This window comes from Lutra lutra, chromosome 10 (genome assembly GCF_902655055.1).
Source record: "Lutra lutra chromosome 10, mLutLut1.2, whole genome shotgun sequence".
Classification (NCBI taxonomy): domain Eukaryota; kingdom Metazoa; phylum Chordata; class Mammalia; order Carnivora; family Mustelidae; genus Lutra; species Lutra lutra.
Genome location: NC_062287.1, coordinates 55,520,341 through 55,543,299, shown reverse-complemented (window position 1 = coordinate 55,543,299; position 22,959 = coordinate 55,520,341). Strand labels below are relative to the sequence as shown.

The 22,959-nt window shown below is 38.3% G+C and overlaps 1 protein-coding gene across 2 annotated transcripts in view; it reads left to right on the top strand.

Moving 5' to 3' along the window:
* RNF169 (ring finger protein 169) overlaps positions 1-22,959 on the top strand; it is a 104,870-nt gene that overhangs the window by 31,007 nt on the left and 50,904 nt on the right. For both annotated transcript variants that reach the window (XM_047690996.1, XM_047690995.1), the window contains one exon: positions 21,892-21,965. In XM_047690996.1, coding sequence (XP_047546952.1) covers positions 21,892-21,965 — 74 coding nt within the window. The remainder of the gene's footprint in view (positions 1-21,891; positions 21,966-22,959) is intronic.

Here is a 22,959-nt window from a genome sequence, read left to right as displayed (position 1 = left end):
GCGGGGGAAACAGGCTCCCTGCTGAGCAGAGAGCCCGATGTGGGGCTTGATCCCAGGTCCCTGGGATCATGACCCGAGCTGAAGGCAGAGGCTGTAACCCACAGAGCCACCCAGGCGCCCCACCCATCAAGTTTTGATGCTGATACTTTGTTGAGCTTGCCAAATGGCTTCAACAAAAGCTTTTCAGATGAGACTCATAGTTCTTTGTCAGATGGTCTAAATAGGTTTGTTGGCTAATATTGAGAGATTACAGTTGTCCAGTCATGCCACCAGGCATAACCACCAAATCACTACATTTTTTTTTTGCAAGCTTATTCTGTAATTATCTACGTTTATGCATAAGCAAGGACAGTGGGATTGTCACTGCTGCCTGACTGACAGTGATTGTAAGACTTAAGTTGTAAGAAACATCCCAATTTCAGAGATGCTAACGTGAAGAAATATATGTCCTAGAATCTGAAGGTATTTCTTTTTTTATTTTTATTTATTTATTTATTTTTAAATTTATTTATTTGACAGACAGAGATCACAAGTAGGCAGAGAGGCAGGCAGAGAGAGAGGAGGAAGCAGGCTTCCCTGCCGAGCAGAGAGCCCGATGCGGGGCTCGATCCCAGGACCCTGGCTGGGATCATGACCTGAGATGAAGGCAGAGGCTTTAACCCTCTGAGCCACCTAGGTGCCCCAAGTATTTCTTTTTTTAAAGATTTTATTTATTTATTTGTCAGAGAGAGAGTATAAGCACAGAGTAGCAGGTAGAGGCAGAGGGAGAAGCAGGCTTCCTGCCGAGCAAGGAGCCTGATGTGGGGCTCGATCCCAGGACCCTGGGATCACGACCTGAACCAGAGCCCAAATCTTCAAGGTATTTGAATTGAAAGACTGAAAATTATTATTATTATTTTTTGAAAATTTTATTTATTGATTTGACAGAGGCACAGCGAGAGAGGGAACACAAATAGAGGGAGAAGCAAGCTTCCTGCTAAGCAGGGAGCCCAGTGCAGGCCCAATCCCAGGACTCTGGGATTATGACCTGAGCCGAAGGCAGCTGCTTAGTGACTGAGCCACCCAGGTGCCCCTGAAAATTATTTTTTAAAGATTTATGTATTTATTTGAGAGAGAGAGAGACTGCAGGGGGTAAGGCAGAGGGAGAGAAAGTCTCAGACTCTGCACTGCGCACAGAGCCCAATGGGGGCTTGATTCATGGTTCTGGAGATCACCACTAGAGCTGAAACTAAGACTGTGCCACCCAGGCACCCCAAGACTGGAAATTACTGAGTTAAGCGGCCAGCTGAAGAAGGTAGGAAAGTAACAGCAGATTAAACCCAAAGGAAGTAGAAGATCAGAAAGAATAAAGATAACGGGAATTAATGGAATAGAGAACAAACAGCGAAGAGGATTAATAAAGCCAAAATGGGAATTTCACAGAAGGTACTAATATAAGATTTATATAATAGACAAATCTCTGGCAAGATTGGTCAAAGAAAAAAACAAGAAGTCATAAATGTTAGGAATGAAATAGGGAACACAGCTATAGATATGATAAATATATAAAAATGCCATAAATATAGAATATGGAATTTTATGCCATGAGTTTGAAAAGTATAAATAGTCAACTTCCTGGAAAATGCAACCTGTCACAGCTTACTCAAGAATAAATAGAAAATATGAATAAAAGTATAACTAAAAAAGAACTTAAATAGTAAAATCTATTTGTAATATGGGTAATATAAATATTATATTTATAATATAAATATTATAAGTAATATGGGGATGTAATAAGCAAAATCCAGAATGTTGGGAACTGCAGGATACATGGCCCATTTTCTTCCACAAATAATGTGAAGAAGAAGAAGAGGAGAGGTGGGAAGGAAGAGGAAGAAGAAAAAGAGCAGTAGAAAGGAAACCTGTAGATTAAAAGATACAACAGATTTAAGTGTATGAACTTATTTGGATCCTGGCTTGAAAAACTATAAAAACATTTGACAGGAAATTGAATACTGCTTAGATGTTTGTTGGTATTAAGGATTATGAAATTTTTAATGTGACAGTAGTTTTCTAGTTACATGTTTTGTAAGAGTCCTTTAGGAGAGATACTAGGATGATATGATGTGTGGGATTTGTTTCAAAAATCATTCCTTCAAGGGGGGGTGGGGGGAGGTAATGATGGGAATTATATGAAATACGATTGGCAATGAATTGACTGTTGAAGCTGGGGGAATGGATAGGTTGGGGTTCGTTATATACAAGTCTCTCTAAAAAATATTTGAGACTTTTCTGTAATAAAAAGTGGAAGAAAAATTCTATCCATTAAAGAACCACCAGGCACAGAGTTTTACAGGTTACCTAAATATTGCAGGATGGGTGATCCTTATGCATACTATTCCGGGGAATAAAAGTGTTCCCAGATTCATTTTGGAGGGCTTTTACAACTTGATATCAAAATCATACTAGGACAGGATAAGAAAGGAAAAATACTGGCCAATCTCATGAATGTATATTCAAAAAATCCCAAGTGAGATACATACTAAGTTAGTACATTAAAAAAAAAATCATAACCAAGTAGCATTTATTCTAGGAATGCGAGTTCAGTGTAGCATTAAGAATCTAATGTGGGGTGCCTGGTGGCTCATTTAAGCTTCTGCCTTTAGGTCATGATCCCTCGGTCCTGGGATCAAGCCCCGAATTAGACTCCCTGCTCAGTGGGGAGTCTGCTTCTCCCTCTCTCTCTGCCTCCTCCCCCTTGCTCATGCTCTATCTTTCATATAAATAAAATCTTTAAAAAAATGTAATTCACTATATTAATGAACCAAAGGAAAATAAAATCCTAGATCATCTCAATAGATTTTTAAAAGAGCATTTGATGGAATTTGCCACTCATTATTTACAAAGCAAGAACACTTGGAACACAAGGAAACTTTTAAAAAGATTTTTATTTATTTATTTGACAGAGAGAGAGAGAGACACAGTGAGAGAGGGAACACAAGCAGGGGGGTGGGAGAGGGAGAAGCAGGCTTCCCGCAGAGCAGGGAGCCTGATGTGGGGCTCAATCCCAGGACCCCGGCTCATGACCTGAGCCGAAGGCAGGTGCCCCAGAAGGAAACTTTTTAAAGTGGAACTTGTCAATAAGGATGTTTAGTGGCCAAGAACAGTCAAGACCATTTTGGAGTACTTTGCTTTATCAAATTAATTAAGCTATTATAAAGCTGTATTAATTAAAACAGTGAGGTATTGGTGTCAGGATAGTTGGATAACCAATGTTAAATAATTAAAAATTCCAAAAAAAAAAATAAAGAGTCCAGTAACATGCCCTCATATATTTGAATTTGAGAGATGACCGGTGGCATTACAGATCAGTGGGGCAAAGACACCATATTCAGGTGTTGTGGTTAGTTAGCCAACCTTAGAAAAAGCAGGGGAAAAAAAATAGATCTTTACCTTATACCATATACAAAAAATTAATTCCAGATGGATTAAAGTTCAGGCTACTATAAAGCTTAAGAAATACTAGAAGTATTTCTGTGAAAATGGGGTAGAGAAGTATTCTTCATACAAACAGCATAAAGGAAAGATTGATAATTTGATACATAAAGGTAAAACACTTTTGTATGATAAAAGATAATATAAAGTAAGAAGATAAACCACAGGGTGGAAGAAAATATTTTCAATGAAATAACTGACAAAAGATTAATATGCAAAATATATGAGAACCACAAATCACTATGACAGACACCTCATTAGAAAAATGGTGGGGGGGGGGCGCCTCGGTGGCTCAGTGGGTTAAAGCCTCTGCCTTTGGCCTAGGTCATGATCCCAGGGTCCTGGGATCGAGCCCCCCGTCGGGCTGTCTGCTCCGCAGGGAGCCTGCTTCATCTTCTCTCTCTCTCTCTGCCTGCTTGTGATCTCTGTCTGTCAAATAAATAAATAAAATCTTAAAAAAAAAAAAAAGAAAAATGGTGAGGGGATATAGACATTTCACAGAGGAGGAAAACTGAAAGGCCAAAAACATCTGGAACGATGCTCACTATCATTGGTAATTTGGGAAATACAAATTAAACCAATGATGAGAGGCCATCAGACTGGCATGATTTATGATCAGTTATTGATAATTAATAATGGAGAACTACATGCTGCTGGAAGAGTATAAGCTGGTACAACCATTTTGGAGAGCAGTTTGGCCACACTTAGTAAGGTTGAAGAGCTACATTTCTTACCATGTGGAAATTCCATCAATAGGTGTCTGCCCTATACAGAAATATGTGTATGACATGATATATATTCATATATATATACCTATACACAGGACACAATTTAAAAAAAACGATGCTAACTATAGTACTGGAAAAAGTAATAACAGCTGTCTTTGGTGGGAAAAGACAAGGGGATGAATAACGGTTGAGACAATTATTGTCTGTTTCTCCAGAGAAAACCAATGTTAATAATTATACATTTCCTGCTTGTTTCCAGTGCTTGTCAAGTGTATATGTATTACTGTATATGGCTTTTTTTTTTTAAAAGATTTTATTTATTTGTCAGAGAGAGAGAGAGCGAGCGAACACAGGCAGACAGAATGGCAGGCAGAGGCAGAGGGAGAAGCAGGCTCCCTGCCGAGCAAGGAGCCCGATGTGGGACTCGATCCCAGGACGCTGGGATCATGACCTGAACCAAAGGCAGCTGCTTAACTGAGCCACCCAGGCGTCCCTGGATATGGCTTTTTAATGAATTAGTAAAAGAAATTAAAAATTAGTAAAAGAAATTAGTAAAAAGAATTAGTAAAAGAAATGGTTTAACTTTCGTTTGGTATATAGGGTCATGTTGATCATTAACCACTCTGGTGATGAGGGAAGATTCTGTTGCCTCAGGATATCACTCATATATCCTGTGGTATCTGAAGTTCTCTTTAGGTCCCTTATTCTTGTGGTTCTTTAACAATGCAGGTACTTCTGAGAGAGAAATAGATCAACTTGTTCATGTACCGTAGGGAGGTTTTTATCAGATTTCTGCATTCTTCAAGTTAGGATAGTTTTGGAGAGGGAGTTAGCATTTATGGAATTTACTTTGTACTAGGTCCCATATGTTAGGTTTTACAGTTTATTTACTAGACATTTACAGAGTACTTCGTCTATGTAAGTCATTGAACTAGATACTTAGAAAGGATGGACTTGAAGAGAACAAGAATGTCCAGAGGAGGAACACTGAAGGAAGAAGGATTATCTTTCATACTTAGTAACTGTGCCTCAGTCTAATTTAGAAGATTAGATTAAAATAAGTGTTAGACAATTATAATGATATGTAAGGGAAGAAGAGTGTTTGCTGATATTCATATTGATAAAGATGATGTAAGACTGTCCAATTTCAACACCTCCTTTCTGGTTTTCCAAAGGAAATGGATAGTATTACTATGAAGATAGTTGTGTGCAGAAGCTGAGCTGGTTTATCCCAGATTTATACTTTCCATGAGGCTGGTATTAGCTGTTTTGATTGTAAAGATCCTTAGTTCTTTTTATCAGATTATACCCATTCATGAAACTCTTTTATAATATGCCTATATTTTATGTTTTTACAATATGCCTGTATTATAAACTGACCCTGGGAAACCTTGGAGGTCCTTCTTGGTGACTTTATTAAGAACAGTTTAGAGAGTGGTGGAACAAACAAACAAAAAGGTCCTATTAGCATGGGTTAAAGTGAGAAAGGAGAAACTGAATATACGCTCTACTCTTTGGAGGGCTTTGCTGTAAAGGGGGGCGGGCAGGAAAAAGGCCAGTATCTGCTGCAGGACAAGAGCTCAAGAGTGTTTTTCTTGTTAAGATGATATTAAGTCATGTTTGTGTATTAGATTTGTGTATTTTCATATTAGGGAGAAATTGATGGTGCTGGAGAGAGTTAACTGATGAGCTTAGGTCATGAAGAAGAAAGAGAAGATGTGATTTGGAACACCAGGGGGAGATTGATCTTACACATGAATAGGGATACTTCTACCATTCTGGTGACTCTACTCATTGCTGTCTATATTTGGAGAGTTTTAATGGTTTGAAAGTTAAGTTTTCTAGTGAATTAAAACCTGTTTGCCTAGTTCTAATATTCAAGTATTTAAAGAACATGATTATTTCTATCTGAATTTTTAGGTTGAACTTCTTAAATTAATCTCTGGTTCTCTTCCTCCCTTTCCAAAGGTTCTGGCCATATGACATTACTTAGTGATCTTGTTAATGGATATGCTTTTTGGATCCTTTTTGACCTTTTGTCACCTATGATTACTCTGCCTAGAAGACACTGTCTTCCTGTTAAATTATACTCATCTTTTTTTTTTTTTAGATTTTATTTATTTATTTGACAGAAATCACAAGTAGGCAGAGAGGCAGGCAGAGAGAGAGGAGAAAGCAGGCTTCCCGCCGAGCAGAAAGCCCGATGCGGGGCTCGAACCCAGGACCAGGGATCATGACCTGAGCCGAAGGCAGCGGCTTAACCCACTGAGCCACCCAGGCGCCCCTATACTCATCTTTTAAGGCCCAGGTGAAGCATAAGTGCTTTGTGAAATTTTTTCTCACCCACATAGGAGTCAGCTACCTTCCTTTGTGCCACCACATAAGCATGCCTATCACTCATATCACTGGACTTCAGTTCCTCATTTGTGTATCTGGCACTGCAGTGAACTCTCTGAGGTCAGAGAAGATGTTTCTATGTTTTTAGCACTTCGTATAGTACTTGGAATGTATTGGATACATAGACAGTGCTTAATGAAGGAAAACGATTCCTTAGGAAAAAAAAAATCCCTAAAAGTTTTTGATTATATGTGATGTTTCCTTTACCCTTTCAGAGCTGACCCTTATACTTTAAATAATGCCCGACTAGTGCAGAGTGTAATGGGGTGGACTGTCTCTCCATCTAGATGCTAGATTCCTAATGCTGCTAAAGGTAGCATTAGTCTTAATCAACTGAATTTATCAGCAACAAAACTGGCTTGTTTGTAATTGGCATGAGCTGCTGTCAGACCGCCTTCCTCGTCACATGTATTTACCATAAGATTTTTAGGCTTGAAGATAACTTATTTCCAGTTTTGATTTGGTTTTTATTTTTCTGAATAGCAAGTGGACTTATTTTCCCTTTACTTCTATTTTGCCATTTCTCTTGTGTTTTGTCCAGTGTTTGGTTCTGTAGAACTATTATAATAAAAACCTCAAAAGATTGGACTCTATTAAAGTTTACCTTTGCCTTAACTGTAATGAAAAGCTTTACTACAATTCCCTTCAGACAGTACATTCTTTGAAAGACTTTAGTAAGAAATGGTGCTAATAATATTATTTGTGAAGATTTTATTTATTTATTTGACAGTGAGAGAGGGAGAAAGCGCAAACAGGGGAGCGGCAGGCAGAAGGAGAGGAAGAAGCAGGCTCCCTGCTGAGCAGGGAGCTGCTTGATGTGGGGCTTGATCCCAGGACCCTGGGATCATGACCTGAGCCAAAGGCAGACGGTTAACTGACTGAGCCACCCTGGTGCCCCAATAGGGCTAACGGTATTAAAGATCATTCTCATTGGTTCATTCAACAAAAAATTTTTAAGCCACTGTCTTACACTAGGACAGATACCTAGAGATCATCCCTGTCTTCAAGGAAATCTCCTAGTTTGGGGAGGCAGAGGCAGAGATAAGTAATTATAACATAGGTAATAAATGCTACTGCCATTGAGATAAGTCCAGAATGTTATGAGAGCCTACAGGAAGCTAATGTCATTCTCTCTGGGTTAGTGGGAAAAGCTTCACAAAGGAGAGGGCAGTAGGCAGGGTTTTGAAGTAATCATCATCCTCTCAAAGAGGAGACAGGTATGGCATATCTCGTTATAGTGAGATGTGTTAAGGCTGGAGAGGGGATCAGTATTGCAGGAATGGAAGAATGTGGCTGGAATGGTAGATTGGGTCCTGTTTATAAATCTTGGAGGCAGAGAGAAGCCAATAAAAGTAAGCAGGAGGATGTTAGGGTCAGGAGTCTGTTTATATTATGAAGAACCAAGAAAGAAGTGTTGATGATAGATGGAAAGACAAAAAGTCAACAGGTCAGTTAGGCTACCATTTAATACACACAGAATTTGTAGAGTAGGTATTGGAAGATTAGAGGAGAAGAACAACCCTGTAAGCTAGATATGACTCCCATTTACAGGTGAAGAAACATAGACTTCGTAAAGACAGTATCCGGTGGGTGGTAGATTTGAATGTATGTGGTGTGGTTCCAAATTCTGTACTCTTTCTAATTTTGGTATCATTTCACTTTATGGAGTAGTGTGAATGATTCTTTGCTTCCAACAGAGCAGAAAGTAAATCCAAAGGATATGGTGGGGGCAATCATATGGCGGTCTTTTTCTGCCTAGATCTACAGGGCCTTCATCTCTGCAGCGTTCCTATACCTGTGTTTGCTTCTGTGACCTCTTTTATTGTGTGTCTCATGTTGCTTTGACTGGGCTGATCCAGTGCAGGCTGCCTGTGTCTTTTTTTTTTTTTTTAATTTTATTTATTTATTAGAGAGAGAGAGAGATATCAAGATCACAAGTAAGCAGAGAGGCAGGCCAAGAGACAGGGGGAAGCAGGCTCCCCAGTGAGCAGAGAGCCTGATGAAGGGCTCTATCCCAGGACCCTGGGATCATGACCTGAGCCAATGGCAGAGGCTTAACCCACTGAGCAACCCAGGTGCTCGCTGTGTCTTATTATTTGGGCCATTTCTGAATTCAACAAGGAAACTTAATGCTTTCACTTTGCTCTTATTTAATACCTGCTTTTGCAAATCCTGTGGGTCTCTACTCTTACTCTGTCTTTCTCCCATCCATGTGTCTTAGTCAGTTTGGGCTACTATAACAGAATATCATGGACTGAGGGACTTACAGACAACAGAAATTTGGGTGCCTGGGTGGCTCAGTTGGTTAAGTGTCTGCCTTCGGCTTAGGTTTTGATCTCAGGGTCCTGGGATTAAGCCCCGCATTGGGCTCCCTGCTCAGTGGGGAGCCTGCTTCTCCTTCTCCTCCCTACTTGTGCTCTCTCTTGCTATCTCTGTCTCTCTCAAATAAATAAAATCTTTTTCTTTTAGAGATTTTATTTATTTATTTGATAGAGACACAGCAAGAGAGGGAACACAAACAGGAGTGGGAGGGGGAGAAGCAGGCCTCACACTGAGCAGGGAGCCGGATGTGGGGCTGGATCCCAGGATCCTGGGATCATGACCAAGCCTAAGGCAGATGCTTAACTACTGAGCCACCCACTCGCCCCTCAAATAAATAAAATCTTAAAAAAAAAAAAAAACCCAAACAGCAGAAATTGGTTTTTCATGTTCCCAGAGGCTGGAACGTGAAAGATAAGATGCATATAGTTTAGTGTCACACTGGAGTCCACCTCCTAGTTCATCTTGCTGTGTTCTCATTTGGTAGAGGGAAGAGGGAGCTCTCTAGGGTCTCTTTCATAAGAACACTAATCCCATTCATGAGGGCTTTGCTCTCATTACCTAATCGCCTTTCCAGGGCCCCACCTTGAAATTCCATCACACTGGGGATTAAGTTTCAACATACGCATTTTGGGGGGATGCAAACATTTAGTTCCAGGGGTTGATAACTAGTCAGCAGGTCAGATCCAGCCTGCTGCTCATTTTTGTAATTAAAGTTTTTTGGAACATAGCCATACTCATTCATATTGTCTGTGACTGCTTTCATGCTACTATAGCAGAGTGGACAGTTGTGACAGAGACCTTATGGTCTGCAAAGCCAAAAACCTTTAGTTTCTGGCCGTGAGTCAGGCCAGAGTCAGCCCCAGGCTGCTCATTATTCTTTCCAGATCAAGGTACAAATCAGATTAATTTTTTAAGCAAAGGGAGCAAGATATAATTTGAAATTTGAGTGTTATCATTCATTTTTTTAGCAATTAATTTAGTAAGTACTTTTGAGTTGCCCCACTAATATGTAGAAAAAAAAATCTCTTTTTTTTCCCACTGAATTCCTTATACTTCCCTACAATTCTAAGAAATTTCTGTCCCTGAAAAATGTTAAGTAGAATTTTTCTTTCTCCTTATGGGGAAGTTTCTGACATTTAATGAGTATTAGTTATATAGCCAACACTGTACCAGACACATTACATTAAATCATGTTTAATCATTCATAATGGTTCAGTTGAGGGAAGTACTATTATCCTTTTGGGAATAGGGAAACTGAGGACCAGAGAAGTTGTAGTGTGCCCAGTGTCACACTGGTAAGTGATAGTGTCTAAGTGTTCTCTTCAGCCCAGGATCTTTGTACTTGTGGAATCAGGCATACTCATGTGGCTGGTAATATGCTATATTAAAAAAGAAGACAGACAAATATTTAACTGAGTGACCGACCCAGGTAGACATTACGATAGAGTCCCAAAAGTAGCCCCTTCATATTCTATGCAGGGGAGATTCTCCCCAAATTTGGCATTGTTTTCACATAAAAGTAAAGAAAACCCTATTCCCCAGCCTACCTATCTGACCTGTACATCTCTTCCAAACAGCCTTTCTGCTCTAGCAAATCATATTCATTCACTGTCCAGCCTTCATACTTTGTGCTTCGTTATTCACAGGCATTGCTCTTTCTCCATCTCTTGACTTACTTAAGTTTTACCAGTTAGTTTCTGCTTGGTCCCATCTTTTAAAAGCCTGCCTCTCTTTCCTGGTTCTCTTCCTCCTGTGGATGGGGGGGGGCGGGGGGTGGAGGCTGTTGATTGCAGTGTTTGCTTGTAAGCTTCATTTAGCAATTGTTTACTTGTGATATTCTGTCATTGTCTCTGTTACTTAAATATTTTGAAAAACTATAAGCTTGTCTTCACTTATAAGCTTGGCAAAAGGGTCTTGTGCCTTATTTGTGTGTATTTTCTTTTCCCGCAGCAACTCCGTTTTTCTTTAATGATCATTCCTGCTTTAATTTCTTAATTTCTGGAAAATTTTTTTCTTATTTTTACATAATTTTACAGGATAACTTGATATCTAATCACTATTTTTTTCTTTTGTGATTTCTACAATTATATTGCTGTTCTTTTCCCCTTTGTTATTGCCATTTCTGTTTAATGTTTTGTTTGTTTGTTTTGTTTTTTAAGCAGGCTCTACGCCCAGTGTGGGGCTCTAACTTACCACCCCAAGATTGAGAGTCACATACCCTACTGACTGAGCCAGATAGGCACCCCTGTTTAATAGTTTTTTTTAATTTGTTTTGTTTTGTTTTTTATGTTTGAAATTATAAGGCATTCAGTCTGGCAACTTGCATCTCTCATACCTAAATGGTTTCCTGTCTTATTAATGTAATAGCTCTCATTATTAAAAAGTCTTTCTATATAATTTTCATGGTAGCATGATTATACATTGTATAGACTGCCCGTAATTGGCCTAACCATTCCCTCAAAATTAGATTTTTAGGTTATTCTCAGTTTTTGTTTTATAATTATGAGTAGGGTTGCAATGAAGATCTTTTTTTAAAATATCATTTATTTATTTATTTGAAAACGAGAGAGGAAAAAAGCGCATGCACAGGGGGTGGGTGGGCAGAGAGAGGGGGAGAAAGAGACTCCCCACTGAATGTGGAGGCCAATGCTGGGCCCAGTCCTAGGACCCTGAGATCATGACCTCAGCCAGAGTCAGACACTTAGCTGACTGAACCACCTAGAAACCCCACAATGAAAATCTTTTTATATAAAAGTTCTTCTGTATTTTAGGTTATTTTATTAGATAGATTCCTGGAAATTAATTATTAGGTCAAAGGTTGTGAGCATTGTATATGTTCTTAGTATGTGGGCTATGACATTTTGATTAGATTAGTTGTTTTTTGAAGGATAGTTTTAAAATAAAAGCAGAGTAAGTTCATGCAGGAATAATATGTGGTATTAATTATGGTACTTAAGTAAGTAGCCTTAAAGTTTGGTATTTGGACTACAAACCAGGCTAGGCTTCACTAGTGTTAACAAAGATCACAGCCAGCCTTGAATCAGCTCATGTCCCGATTGGATTGTGAGGTGATCTGCCTGCATTCTGTCTGCTTGTGGAGAATATGACGAATGCTCTGTGGGAATATAATAGCATCCAGAGCCTCTACAGCTTTTCATACACAATGAATGACATTCTAACAAAAGTTACTGGGTAAACCCAGAAACCAGACCAGGAATAAAAGCAGACAGTATAGAAAAAGATTTGTGGTATCCCAGTCATCTGAAAATTTATTCAGTCAGTTTCAGACTGAAGGATATTTAGGTGGTTTCCAGTCTTTAGTATTGTGATGATCCACAGTGAACATTTTTATACTATGTCTTTGTACTACGTTTTTGTACTACATCTGTGTATGATTTATCTTTAAGATAAAGGATACCCTTGCTAACTCTTGTCTTTATCAAATTCTTTGGTCTTTACTAATCTGATATAAAGAAGTATTTTGTTTTAAGTTTTTAATATCTTAAAATATGAGTGACATTGAACACATTTTAATAGATTTGTAAGTCATCTTAGCTTACTTTTTCCCAAAACTGCCTGTTCATGGCATTTGCCTATTGTTTTATAGGGTTGTTAGGCTTTTTTTTTCCTTTTTAAAAAATTAGGGGCACCTGGGTGGCTCAGTGGGTTAAAGCCTCTGCCTTCGGCTCAGGTCATGATCCCAGGGTCCTGGGATCGAGGCCCGCATCAGGCTCTCTGCTTGGTGGGGAGCCTGCTTCCTCTTCTTTCCCTGCCTGCCCCTCTGCCTGCTTGTGAACTCTGCCTGTCAAATAAATAAATAAAATCTTTTAAAAAATTATTAAGTAATAAGGCATAGTAGGTAAGAGCACAGATTCTGGAGTCAGATTGCTTGGGTTCGAGTCATAGCTCCTTCATTGATAGCAATATAGCCTTGGGCAAAATAAATGCTCTGTGCTTCAGTTTCCTCACCTGTAAAATGAGGATCATTGTGCCCTCCCTTTGGGTCATTAGGAAAATTAGATAAGTTAATAAATACAAAGTGCTTAGAAAGGAGCCTGGCATATAATTTAAGTGCTACATAACTGCCAGCCATCATAGCCATGCTGTGGTGCTGATTGAGATGGAAATTACCCAAAGAGATTTTTTTCTTTTTTCTTTCCCTTTCTTTTCTTTTCTCTTTTCTTTCTTTCTTCTTTTTTTTTTTTTCAGTAGGCTCCACACCCAATGTGGGTTTTGAACTCAGAACCCTGAGATCAAGAGTTGTGTGCTCTACCAACTGAGCCCAGCAGGCACTACATCCAAAGAGATTTTTTTTTTTTAATTTGCCCAAGGACAAGTAGCTAGTAAGTAGGAGTATTCAGATTAGGATCTAGGTCTTGGGACCTGACTCCAAAGTTCTTATTCATCCGGATGTACTGATAAGATACTGAACCTATGGGGGTGAAAACTCAAGCACCGTCAGGTACCAACACATGATTAACTTTGGCTTTGGGAGTTGTTAGGGTTAACATCTTTCCAGTACAGTTGAGTGAGTTTCTCTTTCTAATTTTGTATTGAGCATGCTTTGACAATGATACTTCATTCCTGAGGTTTGGTGCAATTAGAAAAATGCCTGTTTTATATTTAGTTTTGTTTGTTTGCCTTTATTAGTAACCAGTCACCCTACCCCAGAGAAAATCCTTTTCAGGAAGGACCTTCAAGGAAGTACAGCTGCTCCTACAGTTCACATTAGACTGAGTGCAGTGCTCAGCTTACGTCACCAGCCATAGGTGGTGTCATTCTTAAGTCATCATATCCTTAGAGAGTTTCTCTTCCTGTTAAACATAGTCATTGTTGGAGGAAAGGCATTAAGAATTCCTACAACCATTGGATTCATTTACAAATACCAAGATATTCAGCACCTCGGTGACACCTGAAGTAGTTTCTAGCATGTCTTTCTGTGCAGTGAAGGAAGTGTGAGTAGTTGTTTCTGTACTGATAAAATTTGAAAATCCCTATAGAAGGTGGTGGAGGAATTGAGTTTGGGACTAACTCCTCTGGACTAAGGAGGGTGATGGTGTTTTTAGTCTCCCCCATTATTGATAACATTGACCAGATAGATTTGTTACCAAGGATGAACTTAAAATGACACATTATAATCACCCAAAGTCTATAGTTTACTTTTAGGTTTCACTCTTGTTGTACATGCTATGGGTTTGGGAAAAAAACATATAATGACATATATCCATCATTGTAATATCATACAGAGTTTTTTTATTGCTCTAAGAATCCTCTGAATTCTGCCACTTCATCCCCACCTACCCTCCATTCCTGGCAACCACTGATCTTTTTATTGTTTCCATAATTTTGTCTTTTCTAGAATGTCCTATGGTTGGAATCATTCAGTATGTAGCTTTTTCAGAAGGGCTTCTTTGACTAGGTAATACGCATTTAAGTTTCCTCCATGTCATCTCATGTCTTTAATAGCTTATTTCTTTGTAACACTAAATAATATTCCATTTTCTGTATGTACCACTATTTATCCATTTACCTACTAAAGGATATCTTGGTTGTTTCCAAGTTTTGGCAATTATGAATAAAGCTGATAAAAATATCTTTGTGCAGGGTTTTGTATGGACATAACTTTTTACCTCATTTGGGTAAATATTAAGGAGTGCAATTGCTGGATCATATGGTAGGACTATGTTTAGTTTTCTAAGAAACTGCCCCATATGTCTTCCAAAGTGGCTGTACCATTTTGCATTCCTACCAGCAATGAATGAGTTCCTTTTGCTCCACATCCTCCCCAGCATTTGGTGTTGTCAGTGTTTTGGATTTTGACAATTCTAAGAGGTGTGGAGTAGTATCTTATTTCAATCTGTAATTCTTTAATGACATACAATATGGAGTGTCTTTTTATGTGCTTATTTGCCATGTGAATAGTTTTGGTGAGGTGTCTCTTAAGGTCTTTTGCCCATTTAAAAAAAATCAGGTTGTTTTCTTACTTTTGAATTTTAATAGTTATTGGTATATTTTATTTTATATTTTTTTTACCTTTTCTTTTTTTTTTTTTTTTTTTTTTTTTTTTTTTTTTTTTTTTTTTGGTAATCTCCACACCCAACGAGGAGCTCAAACTCTCCACCCTGATATTACGAGTTGCATGCTCTACCAATTGAGCCAGCCAGGCACCTCTAGTTCTTTATATATTTGAGATAATAGTCTTAAATCAGCTATATCTGTTGCATGTATTTTCTCCAGTCTGTGGTTTACTTTCTCATTCTCTTGACATTGTCTTTTGCTGAGCAGAAATTTTTAATTTTAATGATGTACACGGATTATGTTTTTTTTTTTTTTTAAGATTTTCTTTATTTGACAGAAATCCAAGTAGGCAGAGAAGCAGGCAGAGAGAGGAGGAAGAAGGCTCCCTGCCGAGCAGAGAGCCCGATGCGGGGCTCGATCCCAGGACCCTGGGATCATGACCTGAGCTGAAGGCAGAGGCTTTAACCCACTGAGCCACCCAGGCACCCCACGGATTATGTTTTTGAAAGTGTATCTAGGGGCTCCTGGGTGGCTCAGTGGGTTAAAGCCTCTGCGTTCGGCTCAGGTCATGATCCCAGTGTCCGGGGATTGAGGCCCACATCAGGCTCTCTGCTCAGTGGGGAGCCTGCTTCCCCCTCTCTCTCTGCCTGCCTCTCTGCCTACTTGTGATCTCTGTCAAATAGATAAATAAAATCTTTAAAAAGAAAAAAAGAGTATCTAAAAAGGCATCGCCATACCAAGGTCATCTGGGTTTTTTCCTGTTTCTCTGCTTTAGCAGTAGTATTGCATGTGTTTCAACCACAATTTCATCTTTTGGAGAGGAGGAATCTGACATATGACCCTAGAAAGGCAGAAGGAAGTAAAGAGAGTCCTACATCAGCAGACACCAACTATTTTATTACAAATGATTGCTTTTTTTTTTTTATTAAAACAGGGAACCTGAAAGGTTAATAATGTTTGATAAATATAAAATTAATAATGTTGGTTATATACATGTTCTCCAATCAGGTTTTTTTTTTTAAGATTTTATTTATTTATTTGACAGACAGAGATCACAAGTAGGCGGAAAGGAAGGCAGAGAGAGGAGGAAACAGGCTCCCTGCTGAGCAGAGAGCCCAATGTGGGGCTGGATCCCAGGACCCTGGGATCATGACCTGAGCCAAAGTCAGAGGCTTAACCCACTGAGCCACCCAGGTGCCCTCCAATCAGTTTTAAGAGACCTCATAGAAGACTCTGATTTAAAAGTGGAGATTTTGGAGCATCTCAGTGGCTCAGTCGGTTAAGTGTCTGCCTCTTGATTTTGGCTCAGGTCATGATCTCAGGATTGTGAGATTGATTTCTGCCTCAGGCTCTGTGCTGGACATGGAACCTGCTTAAAATTTTCTCTCTCCCTCTCCTTCTGTATCCCCCACCCCAGCTCATGCTCTAAATAAATAAATGGGGAGATTTTCATTTTTCTAGCTTTTTTTCTGTTCCATTTGTCAGTCGTCCAAGTGGAATGAAACACCGTATTTCATAAAGCTTCAAAGAAATTATTTTGATATTATAGCTACTCCATGTAAGTTTAAAATCCTAATAACATTTTTACCCATCATTTTAGACTTTATTATAGCGTATTTAAGAATTTAGAGAAAGCTATTGAGTGGTAAATTAAAATGAAATAAAAATATTATTACTGAATCATTAATTTCAGAAGTTATCTAGTGTGTTGCCTTTGTGTCTTGGGTAGAAACTGAGATCTAAAGATATTTTAATTTTAGTGTATGGTGTGTGTGTGTGTGTGTGTGTCACACTTAGCATGTAGTGTGCTTTTATTAAATGTTAGTTCTTATTATAGGGGTTCTTCATTGATTACTACTACTTCTATTAATTGTGATCTTCTGCATTCCTAGGAGGTAGGTTGGCCAGTATTTTGAACTTCATTTGATCGATGAGGAGACCAAGGCAAAGAGAAGCCTTGGCACTTAATTGACAGAGCAGGTATCAGAATCTAATATGTTCTTTTTGTAAGTCCATAGGAAAAAGATGGGATTTTTTTCTTTTTTTTTGGTCTTGTTGACATTTCTGGGGGGCATTAGTAAAATAGGAAATAGGATTAAATATTTAAGTTAATGTCATGTTGGACCAATTCATGTTTTATATTTAGCTATGTAATTTTTGAATTTTTGGGTACAATGTCATTTAATGTAGCACAGCTCTGTTGAGGTAAAAAGTGATCTTGACTATTTAACATTTTATATTCTCAATGAATTAAACTTTATTAATCTTAATCCACGATTAAACTAATCTATATCAGTACTGATCTTGTTGAATATAAATTTCTCCTTTACCTCTACCCTACCGTTACCTTTACTCTCAAATAAGTCAAGGCATAGTAAGATTTCAGTCACTATACTGAGTTCCACTTGGCCTTATATATGAACTTTGAGATTTCTTAATAGGTATCCCAACGTGACTTTAACTTTTCATGCAATACACCTGTCAAAGCAATTGGATCATTTATCGTTGTTTCTTGGAAGTTATACTTGCAAGTAAATCAGACCAAACCACAGTTTCTTTCTCTCTCCAACACCAGAGACAATTTTGTAGTTATTAGATTCTGTTGTATGCCACTCTACTGGCTGAAATAGTTTGTAGTATATTCACTCTCAATACACTCATTTATTGGCCATAATGGCCTATCATGACGGGTATTATTCTGGTTTTACAGGAGAGGAAGTTAAGACTGACTTATCCAAGGCTCTGGAAACTTCTAAGTTGGGAATCAGGCTTTTTGCATTGTTTTACATTATATAATGAAGATGTTAAGTTCTTTGGACATTTTTGTTCTAAATGTTAGCAAGAACCATTATAGAGAAAGCCAGTTACCCAACAGTAAGTAAAAATTTTCATGAGGTGCCTGGGTAGCTCAATCAGTTAAGCAGCTGACTCTTGGTTTTGGTTCAGGTCATTATCTCATGGTTTGTACAATCAAGCCCCCGTGTCACGCTCCACACTCAGTGAGGAGTCTGCTTGAAGATTCTCTCCCTCTGCCCTGACCGCCCCCTTTCTCTCTCAAATAAATACATAAATCTTTAAAAATTTTTTTTTCATAATTTCCATCAGGCCATCACTGAAAGATTTTGGTCCCTTATGTTGGATAGTAAATTTATAAGATTATGCTCCTTATGTTGCTCCCCAAATAAAAATAAAGATACGGAATTATAAAATATATTTTATTTACTTACTTGACAGAGACAGCGAGAGAGGGAAGACAAGCAGGGGCAGTGGGAGAGGGAGAAGCAGGCTTCCCACCGAGCAGGGAGCCCGATGTGGGGCTCAATCCCAGGACCCTGGGATCGTGACCTGAGCCCTAGGCACATGCCTAACAACTGAGCCACCTGGGTGCCCCAGGTATTTTTAAAAGTAGGTAGGAGAAGTACCTTATACTTCGTACCAGAAGAAACTATGATATGTTGGCCTGGGGAAGGTCTTTCCAAATATACAAAATACTAAAGCTGTGAAAAAGAAGTTTGATTAATATAACTACATAAAAATAACCACCACAAGCAAAGTCAAGACAAATGATAAACTAGGAAAAGTATTGCTAGTCATATGACATAAGGCTAATTTGCCTTATAGAGAGCTTTAACAAATCAAGAAGAAAAAGTTAATGTAAAGAGTAAAGGAAATGCATAGACGTTTCATATCAAAGTAAACGCAAATTACTCAAACATGAAAAGTACTCAGTTTTACTCATAAAATATGTATATAAGATACAGAATTTCACCTGTTAGATTGGCAAAGCTAAAAAGTTTCAGCACTTATTGTGTGATACAACAGGATACGAGGAGATGACACTCTCTTGCATTGCTGGTGGGACCTAAGTCTGCATAGGCTATAGGAAGGAAGGGCGACTTGGTATTGTCTATCAGAATTACAAAAGCATGTATGCACATATTCTTTGACACAGTAATTCTGATTCCAGCAATTTAATCTGTGAATATACTTGCAAAATATTATACCTGCAAGATTATTCATGAGAGCATTGTTTGAGTAGTTTTTGGAGATTTGAACTCCCCTTGATATCTGTATTTTGGTCCTCTTTATTCTTAGTATTACTTTGTTGTCTGTCTTTTTTTTTTCTTAGAGGTTGGTTTATGGTCATTTCATAGTTCTGTATAAAAGATGGAATCAGGGACGCCTGGGTGGCTCAGTTGGTTAAGCGGCTGCCTTCGGCTCAGGTCATGATCCCAGAGTCCTGGGATCGAGTCCCACATCGGGCTCCTTGCTTGGCAGCGAGCCTGCTTCTCCCTCTGCCTCTGCCTGCCACTCTATCTGCCTGTGCTCACTCTCGCTTCTCTCTCTATGACAAATAAATAAAATCTTTAAAAAAAAAAAATAAAAAAAATAAAAGATGGAATCAGGGACGCCTGGGTGGCTCAGTTGGTTGGACGACTGCCTTCGGCTCAGGTCATGAACCTGGAGTCCTGGGATCGAGTCCCACATCGGGCTCCCAGCTCCATGGGGAGTCTGCTTCTTCCTCTGACCTCCTCGCTCATGCTCTCTCTCACTGTCTCTCTCTCAAATAAATAAATAAAAATCTTAAAAAAAAAAAAAAGATGGAATCAGCCAAGTTATTCATTTTAATCAGCAGAAATCTACTCTGGCAAATTTAAGCAGAAGAAGAATTTATTGAGAAAGAATATTGGGTAATCCAGAATAATCAGCCAGGTAGTCAGAAAACTTGGCTTGGAAAATAGCAGCTAGGATCCAAGAGCAAAGTCTGTATAATATGAATTCTTTGAAAGTTCTTTGTGACCTGATGTATTTTTAATTGTTCTTTGTTTACCTTAAGGAATATATATTCTGTTTATTATACACACACACACACACACACACACATATATATATATATATATAAATATATTAGGATCAAATTTGTTAATTTTGTTCAGTTTTTCTACATTTTTACTACCTTTTGGTCTGCCTGATCTGTTTTTAATTGGGGTGTGTTAAAATTTCTTGCATTATTTTGGATTTCTTAATATCTCCTTATAATCTTAATTAGTTTTTGCTGTGGTATATGTTCATACAGGTTCATGATTATTATATCTCCTTTTTGCGTTGCCTTTCTAATCATTATGTAATTTCCCTCTTTATTCCTATTAATGCTTTTGGTTTTGCCATGTACTAGTTTTGTGGCATTAGCAAGTCATTATCCTCTCCTTTTCCTTATTGTAAAATGGGTTTGAGACCTACCTTATAAAGTTTCTGTGACGATTTATTAAGGAAATATATACGAAGTATTTTACATCTGATAGTTTCTCCATAAATGGATTGAAAGTACTTTTTTGCCTTAAGGGTTCTTTTTTCTCTCTCCTTCTCCTTCTCTATTAAAGTATCAGATTTTAAATACTATTTGCCTATAATTGGAAATGTGCTTAAGGGATGTGATTAAAATAGTCATCAGGACTTTTTTTTAATAAGTGAGTGAAGGTGGTGGAATGTTTGCCTCCCACACCAAGAGTCTGACAATTCTCTTGTACTTGTAGGCCTTTAAGTTGCTGTTCCCTGCCTTTGCATTAGATCCAGTGTTTCTAAATCTCTTCCACATTTCTCAGGTGTATTAAAAAAGAGTCTTTCAGAATAGTTGAGACAACTGAAGAAGGACAAAAGTCAACTTTTTAAGGAGCTTGCTTTTCTGCAACAAATATTTATCATCCTCAATGGGGTATAGAGTTCTTAATAAGTCCTAAAATTAATACTACATTTTGATCACTGCATGTACATAGAATTTTATAGAAGTGTCATGTACATTTAAGGAGGCAGAAGTGTGTACTTCCCCCCCCCCCCCGCTCCTTTTTGATAGCATTTAGAACTTCTCTTTTATTCCTGTTCTTAATTTGGGTTTTTATCGTCTATTTATATTACTAACCTGTGTTGTGTGCCTCCTGCAGTCCTGAATATCTTGGATTTAAAAATATGTAGAGATAAGGTGAAAAAACAATGTCAGCTGAGAAAACAGAGCAGAAGGTTTAAAAATATATGGCATGTATCTATTGTAATTTGGTAGTCAAGGGTTAAGAGATCTAATGCTGGAGAAAGAAGAAATTGTGATGAAGTTGTGATCCATCTTTGGAGGGCATTGAATGACAGGTTGAAGAGTTTTGACTTTATTCTCTAGGCCAGTAAAAACCACAAAGGCTTTAAGGATTAAAAAAAAATCGGGTTCGGGTGCCTGGATGGCTCAGAGGAACTTAAGCCTCTGCCTTCAGCTTGGGTCATGGTCTCTGGGTCCTGAGATGGAGCCCCACATCCCGCATCAGGCTCTCTGCTCAGCAGGGACACTGCTTCCGCCTCTCTCTCTGCCTGCCTCTCTGCCTACTTGTGATCTCTCTCTCCATGTGTTAAATAAATAAAAATCTTAAAAAAAAAATCAGGTTATATACCAAAAATATCTACAGGTTGTATGCAGGAAAATACTCTGTTGGCAATATTGAAAAAGAGATAGAAAAATACAGTGTTATGAATAAAACTGTAACTCATTTAAAATGTTAACTTGGTAACATTAAATATGTTTTTTCCTTAAGGTCCTTTAACATGTGACTTTATCAGTGAGGCTCCATTCTTTATAAAATAATCTTTTTCTTTCATCCTACATTTATTTTTCTCCATAATACTTTGTCCTACCAGTTCTATTATATGCACACACTTGTTTGCTTATTGTTTGTAAGATTGTAAACTCCATGAGAGCAAGGGCTTTATTTGTTCAATGCTTCTCCCCAGTGCTTAGAATTGTGCCTCGTTTATACCCTTTAATAAATATTCGTTAATGAGTGAATGAATATTCAAATTAAGATGACCATAATTTTTTTTATGTGGTTTATAAGGTGGGACAGCAGTAGGTGGGGTTTTGGGTTCTTTCTTAGAAACTCCTGTTAAAAAGTGTTTTCTTTTCCCTTTCCTCCAGAGTTTATATTCAGAGCACCAATCAAATTAAGCAAGCCTGGGGAACTTCGTGAGGAATATGAAAGCCTGAGAAAGGTACAGTGTATGCATGATCACACCACTCGTTTTCTTAAAGTAAATTAAAATGATGACATTAAAGAATACTTAGTGGGAGTTTTTTGAAGTTTACAATGCAGAGCCTGTCTTTCTCCATACCACCTTATACTATAGCTATGATAGACGTAGAGTATACCTTAACTAAGAACCCCTTTTGGCTGTCCTTTCACAGATGAAACTGTAGCTCACTTGGCCTGTCTTACACCTAACACAATAACCAACCACCAAGAGGAGTAGTCTTGGCATTTAGTTAGTTACTTACTTATTTAAATTTATTAGAGAGAGAGAGAGAGAGAGAGAGAGAGCAAGCACAGGCTACAGTGTAGGGAGGGGCAGAGGAAGAGAACTCAAGCAGACTCCCTGCTGAGCCCGGAGCCTGCCACAAGTTGGGCGGATGGGGCTTTATGTGGGGCTCTAGTCCCACAGTCCATGAGATCATGACCTGACCTGAGCCCAAACCAAGAGTCAGATTTTTAACCCAGTGAGCAACCCAAGTGCCCCTATTCTTGGCATTTAAATCTTGGCTAAAAGCCAACATTTAAGCTCTAATAATAATAGCTTGTATTATTTTTCCTTATCTTGCAAGGTTCCTCTAATTACATGAAACTGGTGTTCTCTTTTGTTGTCTTCACTCTGTTATATACTGCAGAAGAACTGTAACTTAGGATAGTAAGGGGGTAGTAAAATAATTTCCTAGGTAGAGAATGTTTACCGCTAGGAAAGCTTTTAGCTATGTCCCCATCATCTTATTTGCAATGTTTTCAAGCTAATTGTCTGCAAAATCACTTAGAGAATTAAGGTGTCAAAAAGGCTGGTGATAGGTATGTTTTAAGATTTGTGTCATCCTTCCCTAGCACTTTCCCTGTTATCTACCTTTGTAAATGATTCTACATGTGAATATTTTAATATTTTATAAAGGTAAATAATTCATTTAATCTGAATCAGACATCATCATAAAACAGGTGAGATAGTA